The sequence below is a fragment of the Schistocerca piceifrons genome, chromosome 4 (genome assembly GCF_021461385.2).
Source record: "Schistocerca piceifrons isolate TAMUIC-IGC-003096 chromosome 4, iqSchPice1.1, whole genome shotgun sequence".
NCBI classification, from domain to species: Eukaryota; Metazoa; Arthropoda; class Insecta; order Orthoptera; family Acrididae; genus Schistocerca; species Schistocerca piceifrons.
This window is the reverse complement of record NC_060141.1, coordinates 519,261,977-519,275,442: the sequence shown is the minus strand read 5'-3', so window position 1 is coordinate 519,275,442 and position 13,466 is coordinate 519,261,977. Positions and strand designations below refer to the sequence as shown.

The 13,466-nt window shown below is 39.4% G+C and overlaps 1 protein-coding gene across 4 annotated transcripts in view; it reads right to left on the bottom strand.

The window, feature by feature from the left end:
• LOC124794680 (uncharacterized protein ZK1073.1) overlaps positions 1 to 13,466 on the bottom strand; it is a 611,492-nt gene that overhangs the window by 19,453 nt on the left and 578,573 nt on the right. For all 4 annotated transcript variants that reach the window (XM_047258222.1, XM_047258223.1, XM_047258224.1 and 1 more), the window contains exons 4-6: positions 8,713 to 8,830; positions 8,265 to 8,475; positions 6,991 to 7,065 (exon numbers count right to left, since the gene is read on the bottom strand). In XM_047258222.1, the coding sequence (XP_047114178.1) occupies positions 6,991 to 7,065; positions 8,265 to 8,475; positions 8,713 to 8,830 (404 nt within the window). The remainder of the gene's footprint in view (positions 1 to 6,990; positions 7,066 to 8,264; positions 8,476 to 8,712; positions 8,831 to 13,466) is intronic.

Below are 13,466 nucleotides of genomic sequence, written 5' to 3'. Positions count from 1 at the left end.
TGTCTTTGATTTTTATGTTTGTTTTATTCTTCTTTCTGGTTCCTGTTTCCTGCTTTATGACTTTCCACACTGCTTTGTTTTTGTTTTCGGCAGTGTGTATCAGTTTGGAATTATGAGGTTTGTATATGCTACAAGCAGCACTTTCCTGTATGTTTACCTATACCATTTATAGAAGTGTGAGGAAGCTGGATTAGATTGGCTGTTTTTAATGGATCTGAGGCTGTATTTACAATCTGAATGAAGTGGTTGGATAATTACGTCCACACTACAGTTTTCTATATCAAAAGCTGTTAACACATGATCAATAGCTGCCACTGACTGTTCTGTTATTCTTGTTTCACTATTTATCACTGACACTAAATTGTAAGTTTGAGCAATACTTGAGAAAATGTTACAGGTAGCATCAGGATTCAGTGTATTTATATTTAAGTCTCCACATATGGGAATACATCTTTTGATACTTATGCTATTAATTTTCCTAGGCTAGATAAGTACAACATTAAGGATGAAATGACATTTTAAGAATGCATGGGCATAGACCAGCTATGAGCAACTAAACCTCAAACATGTTTGCATGGTGACAGATCTATTTAGGCCTGATCCTGTTTTGCATTCATTAGATTATGTTGCATGCTTCAACAAGGACCCAGTGGAATGTTTCTGAATATTTGACAATTGAAATCATTTGTTGGGGCATTCTGTATGCTTGGTGTCACACCAAACTAACACCACTAATATCAGCTCATCTCAAGATGCCTGAATCATACAAAACATGTCATTGGTAAACAAATAAGAGTTATATCCCTGCAACCAAGACTGTTTGTTTATTCATCAAAATCCTACTGAAACAAATTATTGTTTTGAAAGGAAAGTGCATAACTGCAATTTGCACTTATGTTTCATGTGATTAGCTTCAGTGCGATACTTTGTATGAGTATGATTTCCTTCCTTTGAAAATGTCTTAATGCTGAAATGCATAAGGATTAAAGAAATATAATAAATATTCCTTGTCATTACAAGAGTTTTATTATATTAACATTTTGTGTAGGCTATTATAAGATGTCAATATAATGGAAGGAAACATTCCACGTGGGAAAAATTATATATAAAAACAAAGATGAGGTGACTTACCGAACAAAAGCGCTGGCAGGTCGATAGACACACAAACAAACACAAACATACACACAAAATTCAAGCTTTCGCAACAAACTGTTGCCTCATCAGGAAAGAGGGAAGGAGAGGGGAAGACGAAAGGAAGTGGGTTTTAAGGGAGAGGGTAAGGAGTCATTCCAATCCCGGGAGCGGAAAGACTTACCTTAGGGGGAAAAAAGGACAGGTATACACTCGCACACACGCACATATCCATCCACACATACAGACACAAGCAGACATATTTGTCTGCTTGTGTCTGTATGTGTGGATGGATATGTGCGTGTGTGCGAGTGTATACCTGTCCTTTTTTCCCCCTAAGGTAAGTCTTTCCGCTCCCGGGATTGGAATGACTCCTTACCCTCTCCCTTAAAACCCACTTCCTTTCGTCTTCCCCTCTCCTTCCCTCTTTCCTGATGAGGCAACAGTTTGTTGCGAAAGCTTGAATTTTGTGTGTATGTTTGTGTTTGTTTGTGTGTCTATCGACCTGCCAGCGCTTTTGTTCGGTAAGTCACCTCATCTTTGTTTTTATATACTATTATAAGATGTAACACTCAAGTTAAAACTGCCATGGGTGTAACTCTGTATGTAATTACTGTATCTTGAATTATAAAATTTGGTGCAGTTATTTATGTAAGCACCAACTGTAATGCCAGAAAATGTTATTCATAACTATTACATTGAATCACAACACATATACCACACAGCTGCATTATTTTAAATGGTGCAAACAGAACAATATACGTACACAGAATGCTTAGGAATGAAGTGTATTTTATAAATTATTGTCACTAAAACTTTGATCATTCTCCGAGAAGAATTTTGGAACATTTCATCAATGTTTATTATGTGTAGACACTATTAATTGTGGGTTTCATAAATTTCACAAGACACATAACAGTTTTCGATGACAGAAAACTCTCTTTTACACATAGACAATAAAAAATGGTGTTTACAAGCAGATTGTACAGTGTCTTTGCTAATAGTATACATGCTAAATACTTGGGTTCCCTACACTCAGGAATTTGTTCAAAATATTGTGTGCAGTGAAGTATGTTGGAAGAAACATTCCAATACAGAGATGGATTCACATGCTATGCCATATCTGCATGCGGATTACAAAACACAGGTATGTCAACTTTGTTGTGAATATTCTTTACAAACACATGCATGGAAAAAAAATTTCCTTTCACATGATAAGATATTTTCATTATAAAAACCACATAATTATATATCAGAAAGACATTGCACATAATAACTCCAGAATTTGCATGAGACAGTTCAAAATTGAAATGATATTTCTGAATGATATTAGGAGAAATGTCATCTGAAATGAACATAATAAGAAATGCTACAAAAAACATTGTATTGAAATGTGTATGAAAGACACCAGCATTTAGTCTGGACTGAATATCGGCTAATTTTGAGTACACTCAGTTTCGTATGAACCTTTAGAAGACTGTATAAAACAATGAAAAGTAAAGTTAGAAATAAGGAAAGTATGTGCATGAAATGGAACAGAAGGATTTTAGCCAAAAAACAAGAATGGAGTCTGTTAATACATTGGCATTAAAGGCGGCAGCTAAGAGTTGAGAGGAAATAATAACAGAAAAATCAGAAAATGAAAATAATAAATAAACAGTGGGTGAAATGCAAGAAAAAAGTTTATAAGAACCACTAATCACAAGCGTAACTTAATTTATTGATACAAGAAATGAGTACCAACTGATATTTTAAGAAATTTATAGAAAGAAATGGCAACAGACAGAAAATAAGAGAGCCACAAAGAAGAGATCACTGACTGACACAAGATCAAGTTTTGATGTAGGTTTATAATGTTTCACTTTCAATCATAAGAGATGAGTTTTTCTACTTTCTTTGCTTGGTCATTTTGACATACAGGGGCTATACAAAAATTTGGAAACACTACAAACACCAACACACAACTATGCCTAATATGGCGTAGGAAACCCACTGGCATTCAAAATAGCTTCCAGTCATCTCAGAATGGATAAATACAGGTCCTATATGGTTTTCAGGTGAATTTCATACCATTTCCCCTGCAAAATAGTGGCAAGTTCAGGTAACAATGATGGGGGTCACACATCCTTTTCTCCAAAGTAGGCTACAAAGGCTCAGTAATATTAAGATCAGGTGGCTGTGGTGACTAATGAAGATGCAGTAATACCTCCATCTGCTCACAAAACAAGTTCTGGATTATGCATGCTGTGTGAACAGGGTCCCCATCCTCTTGGAACATAGCATAACCATTGGGGAAGAGATACTGTACTATGGGATGGACCTGATCAACCAAAGTGGTCGGATAATCCTTGGCAGTAATGTGACCTTGCAAAGTAACCATGGGGCATGACACACCATGATATATCTGCCCGCATCACTGAATCCCCCTCTCCCCCCAACTCCCCACATGTTTCACTCTTGGGACACAAAGTTGACCAGCGTGAAACAAGATTCATCCAACCAAATAACTTTCTTCCATTGTTCCATTGCTCCATAGTCACACTTTATGGCTTCATTACCATATTTTGCTGATATGGGCATTTGTGTCACTGATTATTGGTTTTGGAATTCCAGCTCATCCTGCAGTTCACTGCCCATAGAGTTTCCTTCATGTTGTTATGGTGCTGATAAAATTTGTGAGCATGACATTTAGTTCTACAGTGACTTTTGCAGCTTTTCAATGAGCATTCATCACGACAACTCAACACACACTTCTGTCCATGTTGTGACTTAATGGATGATGTCGTCCTGCTTTCCCTGTATGCAGTATAAATTTTTGATATGGTACCTTTAAAGCACCAAACAGATTGGCTCCCTTCATTACGGAAGCCGCACCATACAAGCAACAATTTGCCCATGTTCGAATTTCGTTAGCTGCAACACAATGCACTCATAATTGCACAGAACACTGTTCAGACCATGACTGATACTTAAAATGTATTAAGGACATTGCACAGGTGCTGTTCATTGTCAAATGCTACAGCACAACCTGTGCACTTGGGTAATATCGGTGTTTATGTTCTTGTGGTGTTTCCATATTTTTGTCCAAACCCTATATTTTCTCTTGGTGAAACCTAAATACTCTGCTCTTTCCTTCCATTCATTTAATTTTTTCTCACTTCTTCCTGTTTTCTCAATAAAGGAATAACATGAATATACTGGAGGGCTCTCTTCTGATTCATTGTAAATTTTTGTAACCTCATTTTTCAGTATATAATTTAGAACAATGATAATTAATAGAATTAATTGCAGTAAAAGACAAGCCATGTTTCTTCTTGTTTTAATTAATGTTTCTTCCTTTTATGCACATTTGTCCAATTTTCTACAGTTTTCTTAATTACTGTGTCATATATCTTAGGTGCCATTTAATTCTACATTTTTGAAAACTGTTTCAACTACTCATAGGAAGAGTAAAATGATTGAATGAGAGAGGTGGGGCATGCCCCATTAGGGTAAGTATCCATTAAGGTATTAATTCCTTTATGGGCACTCATTTTTAAGAAAATTTGCGTACATTAAAAAATATGCCACAGCAGCAAGAAGCAGAAAACATGAGGTGAGAGTAAGAACATAAGAACAGAAAAACACACATGAAAGGAAATAAACCTCACCAGCACACTGTAACAAGATATGATATGATACTGGAAAATTACACTGCCCCTGTGCTTCTAAGGAATATCATTTGACAGCAACTGCAACTGATGCTCCTCTTTTCTCTTATTAGGCACTTACCATTGTTAATTTTTTCTCTAAAGTGAAACATTTCTGATGAGCAACAGACAATTAGGGACTTTAAGGTCCAACATAGCTTATTAAGATCTTAACAATAATTGAGAGACTTGTATTTTTTGTGAAGCTACGCATTGTCATGATTTATATGTGAGTCTTAAAGCACTCAAGCAATGAAGCAAAGTGGTAACGAGAAATTTCTTGGTTCTATTGCTGTGGTGTCAATAATTTGCTAGGTTAACTTCTGAAATAGAGTGGAAGTGATACATGATATCTATCACTCCACCTAATCTCTTGGACACTAGTGCAACTGAACAGTGAGGCAGACTGTCAAAGAGGTAATTGTTCACATAAAAAGTTTTGTTTCAAAAGATAACGCAAGAGTAATACTTCTAACATGAATGAATACATAAAGGCATAGCGACAATCATGTCAGACTAGAATTCTGTAATTTTTTTGAGAATATAAACTCACACTATTGTTTTCATAGTTTTCCTTTCATGTAAATTTTGCCTTTCCTATGATTTTACTTACTGAAGGACAATTCTCTTACAGTTACTCCTCTTTTCTTTTTCTGTCTTGAAGATGAATGTGACAGACATTCTCCTGCTGTTGCTATGATTGTAATAATATCAGGGTCTGCTACTTTCAGACTGACCATCTTAAAATTATATTCTACCATGCATTTGACATCTGTACCTTGGTACACATATGCAGAAAAAAGAGCTAGTGGGGTAAGACGTGAGTGGGTTTAGCAGTACATACTGAAACTTTGGACTTCTTGAAGCCATTTTACTGAATCTTGGTAAACGTATAACTTCTTAACGAGAAAAAAATTTGTTTAGTTAAGACACCCCTAAAGGTGAGAAGAAAGGTGGAAAGGGTGTAACATCTAAAATTACACACAAGGTGCCAATGTTATAGTCAAATTCATCATTTTTAGGTTAGTTGACTAGAACTTTGCAGTCTCTTCATGGCAGTTTTTAGAAATGAATAGTATCCTGCAGCACCTTCTAGAAAAACCTAACCTGTGAGATCTGACTCAATTTACAACACATGATCTTTTGCTTACAGGGGATCTCCAATACTTTCATAATGGAAGCCAAAACTGCAAAACTTTTTCAATGGCAGAAGGTTGTGTAATAAAGATATTATGTAACATCATTGAAGCAACTGTGCTAAAAGGAATGGAAAGGGCTTATACAATTTTAGCTTTAAGAGATTGCAGTTTTCAATGAGAGCTGTTTTCTTGACATGAGCAAAAGGTAGAGCAGCAGTCTGTTTAGTACTGAGGAGTAGATTTGAGTTCACAATGTTTTTATATTGCTTGCTGGAGGTTGGGTCCACCCAACAATTTATTTGTTCTTGTTCCTTAATGGGAAGTTAAAAATGCCATTTGTAATCACTTCATTACAAGTTTTTTTAAAAAACTAAATTTATTATTTGTGTACTATACTCATGTGTTAAACCCTCCTGGACAGCCGTACATGTTAAACCACAACTTCCAGGACTGGAGGTGCACTGGCCCTGGATCAAATCCACATGGCACAGTAACATTAAGGGTCAGTGTGCCAGCCAGACTGGATGTGGCTTTTAGGTGGTTTCATACATCCCACTACATGAATACCTGACTAGCATCCAAGGCTTGCCTTGATTACGTGATTTGCAAACACTTAGAAAACTCTTGCTTACTTTTGGGTGAATAATACTACACACAGAAAGATGGGGTACAAATATTCTATTCTGGGGAGATAATGGAATGGCAACAGGAAGCCTATCAGGCCACCCTTTAAATTAACCATGCCAGATCCATTACTTAACCATGGTAGCCCTGCACTGATGCAGGAGAGAGGCACAAAAAACAGAAGCTGACTATACTTACATTTTAAAATTACAGACATGTATCACATACATAAATGTGATTCCTTTTCCTTTTTAATAAATTAGGGTAAATATGTAAGAAGGTAATGTCAGGTAACCAACTTGCAACAATTAAATTATAAAACATTCATGTAGAAAAAATAAAGTTCAATACAACTGCTCCAAAATTTTGGAGATGTCTAAATCTCAAAACAGCGAAGGCAGACTTACATGTCCAAATTTGTGGAATATCAGATACTCTTCAGCAGACTGACTCACTCCAGCATCCCCCTTCCAATTGACAAACTGCAAAGAAAAATACAAAAATAATTATCCTCAGAAACAAAACATTTTAAACACAGAATGTCACTGCATTGTTTTCTGTTCTAATTTTGGGGAAGATGTAATTCTGTGCACATAAGAACATTGCTTCATTACAGTTATTGCTAGTTCTTCAACACCAACTTGTTGAACTGAAATTTTTTTTTCAACCCATGTGTGGTTTGATCAAAGTAAATATGAAGTGTGGTTTCTTGAGGAAATACAAGGTGATACTTCTTAAAACTTCTTGTCTCATTGTCATATGCTGCAGCTGTGGTAGTGTGCAATTGGGTCTCTGTGTGTGTGAATTTATGTACTTTCTGCCAGAACAAGTACCAGGGCTCAAAAGCCACTTAATACTGTGTTCTGTTACATGTGTCTATGTGCCACATATCAGGATACTTCAGGTGAGTGGCTGTAAAACTAAAGAAATAATTAAATAACAGCAATATCAAACAATTTGTAAAAGGAAATAACAATACACAACAAGTATAGTTTACTACTCATCAAATTGCAGAGGCATTAAGGGGCAAAACAGCACATGTAAAAGTATGATATTTAGCTGAACTTTCATGTACACTACACTCTCTCAAATATCCACATTCTCTGTCATTAATTGAACCTGACATGACACTGCTGGTGTTGAATGTGCCATCCTGTATTTCCCACTGATTTGTAAGTAAAGAAGAAGAGTTTCTTAAGTTGACATAGGTGTAGTATCTTGGAAAACATAGTGACATACAGTGAGAATGGGGCTAGAAATTTTAGAGAATGCACATTACTCTTACTTTATCCATTACTTACACTCTTAAACAAATTATTATTTTGAACAATTTTGGGAGGTAACATAAACATTATAAAATGTGGACAATATATTTTTTTAAGTCAGTAGTAGGTTGTTGATTTATAATGGAAATCAAGAAAGTCCAGACTCTAACATCTCTCAAATTTGGTAAATAAGGAGCATAAATTAAATCAGAGAAGGGTGGAAAAGCAGCCTACAGCCATTGCCTTGATAAACAAATTAGTTTCAGCAGCCATCCGAAGTAATGATGGTACCAGTTGCCACTGCAGTTTCTTTTTCAGTCATTTTCAGTTTAATTTTAGTCTGTATGTAGAAGCAATAAAGTGGGAAAACTAATTTACTCTAATTAAAGCAATATTACTGTTACAGGCAGTGCTACCTTATTCTTGAAGTTGTCAAGCACAGATGCAGCACTCCCTGTGCAGTTAATCAGAATGAGTCCCAATGCTCTTGCTGGGTAGGCCAGCCCAAATCTTGCAAGCACATTAGCACCTGCACCTTCTCCAAGACCAATGACATATTTGACATGTAAGAAGTCAAGTACAGTGACAAGATCCTCTCCCAATTGCTGAAGTGATGGGAACTGAAACCTGAAGTAGAAAAATACATTAAAAATTTGATCAGCAATTTTCAACTGAAAATTTCATAGTAAAAAATAACATTTATAAATGAATGAGTTACTACTCTTCACATCACCACCATAAAAAAATAATGACATGAAACTGTTTTTGTTAAAACCAGAAGACTTCAAGAATTCTGATGCAATAGAATGTGAAGGAAAATAATATTTCACACTTAACACTTGAAATATTAGCCTAGTTCCTCACCCTTCTGGTAGGTTGGGCGCATTGTCTTCATGTCCTGGCACATCAATATGTATGAAAACTGATCTTTCCTTGATCTCACTCATACAGGGATGGTTGACAAAATCATGGAATGATGTATCTAACAGAAGAAAACATGAAGACATCAGTTAGAAAATTTTTTTGAGAAGTTATCATTGAGAATAGAATACAACAGAATAATTTTATTGTCATTAGGCCATTAGCCATTAAGGCAATAGACAAAGTCATACATATAATACAATATAATTCATGTTGCAATAGCACAATAGGTTTGTTATTATAGTGTAATAGTACAATTGATGAAATCCTACAAAGTCATACTTATAACAGAATATAATTCCTGTTGCAAAAGAACAATAGATTTGTTATTACAGTATAATATTACAATTGACAAGGTCGTACAAATGATACAGTATAATTCATATTGCAAAAGAACAATAGGTTTGTTATTTAATGGTTATATTACGATTAGTGAAACCCTACAAAGTCATACTTATATAACTATATAATTCCTGTTGCAAAAGAGTAATTGATTTGTTATTACAGTATAAATTTACAATTGATAAAATTCTTTATGCCGTAGAACGGGTGGGCAACTAACCAGTTATACATTGCTTGTTTGAATGGTTGCTCTGGTAAATCTTGTACAGCTAGTGGAAGTTTATTAAATAATTTGTGCCCCATTAGTTCATAACTGTTCAATGATTTTGAGAGTCTATGGAATGGAGTAAAAATACATCTATTCATCCTAGTGTTGTAGCAATGTATATTTTCTCTGCGTTTAGCTTCGGGAAGCTTTTTTTTCATGTAGATTTATATAGAAACACAAACAAACACATACATACACACAAAATTCTAGCTTTTCCAACCAATGGTTGCTTCGTCAGGAAAGAGGGAAGGAGAGGGAAAGACAAAAGGATGTGGGTTTTAAGGGAGAGGGTAAGGAGTCATTCCAATCCCGGGAGCGGAAAGACTTACCTTAGGGGAAAAAGGACAGGTATACACTCGCACACACACACATATCCATCTGCACATACACAGACACAAGCAGACATTTGTAAAGGCAAAGAGTTTGGGCAGAGATGTCAGTCGAGGCGGAAGTACAGAGGCAAAGATGTTGTTGAAAGACAGGTGAGGTATGAGCGGCGGCAACTTAAATTAGCGGAGGTTGAGGCCTGGCAGATAACGAGAAGAGAGGATATACTGAAGGGCAAGTTCCCATCTCCAGAGTTCTGACAGGTTGGTGTTAGTGGGAAGTATCCAGATAACCCGGACGGTGTAACACTGTGCCAAGATGTGCTGGCCGTGCACCAAGGCATCTTTAGCCACAGGGTGATCCTCATTACCAACAAACACTGTCTGCCTGTGTCCATTCATGCGAATGGACAGTTTGTTGCTGGTCATTCCCGCATAGAAAGCTTCACAGCGTAGGCAGGTCAGTTGGTAAGTCAAGTGGGTGCTTTCACACGTGGCTCTGCCTTTGATCGTGTACACCTTCCGGGTTACAGGACTGGAGTAGGTGGTGGTGGGAGGGTGCATTGGACAGGTTTTACACTGGGGATGGTTACAAGGGTAGGAGCCAGATGGTAAGGAAGGTGGTTTGGGGATTTCATAGGGATGAACTAAGAGGTTACGAAGGTTAGGTGGACGGCGGAAAGACACTCTTGGTGGAGTGAGGAGGATTTCATCAAGGATGGATCTCATTTCAGGGCAGGATTTGAGGAAGTCGTATCCCTGCTGGAGAGCCACATTCAGAGTCTGATCCAGTCCCGGAAAGTATCCTGTCACAAGTGGGGCACTTTTGTGGTTCTTCTGTGGGAGGTGCCGGGTTTGAGGGGACGAGGAAGTGGCTCTGGTTATTTGCTTCTGTACCAGGTCGGGAGGGTAGTTGCGGGATGTGAAAGCTGTTTTCAGGTTGTTGGTGTAATGGTTTAGGGATTCCGGACTGGAGCAGATTCGTTTGCCATGAAGACCTAGGCTGTAGGGAAGGGACCGTTTGATGTGGAATGGGTGGCAGCTGTCATAATGGAGTTACTGTTGCTTGTTGGTGGGTTTGATGTGGACGGACGTGTGAAGCTGGCCATTGGACAGATGGAGGTCAACATCAAGGAAAGTGGCATGGGATTTGGAGTAGGACCAGGTGAATCTGATGGAACCAAAGGAGTTGAGGTTGGAGAGGAAATTCTGGAGTTCTTCTTCACTGTGAGTCCAGATCATGAAGATGTCATCAATAAATCTGTACCAAACTTTGGGTTGGCAGGCCTGGGTAACCAAGAAGGCTTCCTCTAAGTGACCCATGAATAGGTTGGCATACGAGGGGGCCATCCTGGTACCCACGGCTGTTCCCTTTAATTGTTGGTATGTCTGGCCTTCAAAAGTGAAGAAGTTGTGGGTCAGGATGAAGCTGGCTAAGGTAATGAGGAAAGAGGTTTTAGGTAGGGTGGCAGGTGATCGGCGTGAAAGGAAGTGCTCCATCCCAGTGAGGCCCTGGACGTGCAGAATATTTGTGTATAAGGAAGTGGCATCAATGGTTACAAGGATGGTTTCCGGGGGTAACAGACTGGGTAGGGATTCCAGGCATTCAAGAAAGTGGTTGGTATCTTTGATGAAGGATGGGAGACTGCATGTAATGGGTTGAAGGTGTTGATCTACGTAGGCAGAGATATGTTCTGTGGGGGCTTGGTAGCCAGCTACAATGGGACGGCCGGGATGGTTGGGTTTGTGAATTTTAGGAAGAAGGTAGAAGGTAGGGGTGCGGGGTGCGGGGTGTCGGTGGAGTCAGGAGGTTGATGGAGTCAGGTGAAAGGTTTTGTAGGGGGCCTAAGGTTCTGAGGATTCCTTGAAGCTCCGCCTGGACATCAGGAATGGGATTACCTCGGCAAACTTTGTATGTGGTGTTGTCTGAAAGCTGACGCAGTCCCTCAGCCACATACTCCCAACGATCAAGTACCACGGTCATGGAACCCTTGTCTGCCGGAAGAATGACGATGGATCGGTCAGCCTTCAGATCACGGATAGCTTGGGCTTCAGCAGTGGTGATGTTGGGAGTAGGATTAAGGTTTTTTAAGAAGGATTGAGAAGCAAGGCTGGAAGTCAGAAATTCCTGGAAGGTTTGGAGAGGGTGATTTTGAGGAAGAGGAGGTGGGTCCCACTGTGACGGAGGACGGAACTGTTCCAGGCAGGGTTCAATTTGGACAGTGTCTTGGGGAGTTGGATCATTAGGAGTAGGATTAGGATCATTTTTCTTCGTGGCAAAGTGATATTTCCAGCAGAGAGTACGAGTGTAGGACAGTAAATCTTTGACGAGGGCTGTTTGGTTGAATCTGGGAGTGGGCTGAAGGTGAGGCCTTTGGATAGGACAGAGGTTTTGGATTGGGAGAGAGGTTTAGAGGAAAGGTTAACTATCGAATTGGGGTGTTGTGGTTCCAGATTGCGTTGATTGGAATTTTGAGGTTTTGGAAGGAGTGGAGCTGGAAGTAGGAGATTGAGTAGATGGGAGAGACTTGGTTTGTGTGCAATGAGAGGAAGTTGAGGTTCGCTGGAAAGGTTTTGAAGGGTGAGTAAGTTGCCTTTCCGGATGTGGGAAACCAGGAGATTGGATAATTTTTTGAGGTGGAGGGTGGCATGCTGTTCTAATTTGCGGTTGGCCTGTAGGAGGATGCTTTGAACAGCCGGTGTGGATGCGGGAGAGGAAAGATTGAGGACTTTTATTAACGATAGGAGTTGATGGGTGTGTTCATTGGCTGAGTTGATGTGTAGGTGAAGGATTAAGTGGGTGAGGGCAATGGATTGTTCAGTTTGGAACTGGTATGGGGACTTTCCATCAGCCATGGGTACCAGGATGGCCCCCTCATACGCCAACCTATTCATGGGTCACTTAGAGGAAGCCTTCTTGGTTACCCAGGCCTGCCAACCCAAAGTTTGGTACAGATTTATTGATGACATCTTCATGATCTGGCCTCACAGTGAAGAAGAACTTCAGAATTTCCTCTCCAACCTCAACTCCTTTGGTTCCATCAGATTCACCTGGTCCTACTCCAAATACCATGCCACTTTCCTTGACGTTGACCTCCATCTGTCCAATGGCCAGCTTCACACGTCCGTCCACATCAAACCCACCAACAAGCAACAGTAACTCCATTATGACAGCTGCCACCCATTCCACATCAAACGGTCCCTTCCCTACAGCCTAGGTCTTCATGGCAAACGAATCTGCTCCAGTCCGGAATCCCTAAACCATTACACCAACAACCTGAAAACAGCTTTCACATCCCGCAACTACCCTCCCGACCTGGTACAGAAGCAAATAACCAGAGCCACTTCCTCGTCCCCTCAAACCCAGAACCTCCCACAGAAGAACCACAAAAGTGCCCCACTTGTGACAGGATACTTTCCGGGACTGGATCAGACTCTGAATGTGGCTCTCCAGCAGGGATACAACTTCCTCAAATCCTGCCCTGAAATGAGATCCATCCTTCATGAAATCCTCCTCACTCCACCAAGAGTGTCTTTCCGCCGTCCACCTAACCTTCGTAACCTCTTAGTTCATCCCTATGAAATCCCCAAACCACCTTCCTTACCATCTGGCTCCTACCCTTGTAACCGCCCCCAGTGTAAAACCTGTCCAATGCACCCTCCCACCACCACCTACTCCAGTCCTGTAACCCGGAAGGTGTACACGATCAAAGGCAGAGCCACGTGTGAAAGCACCCACTTGACTTACCAACTGACCTGCC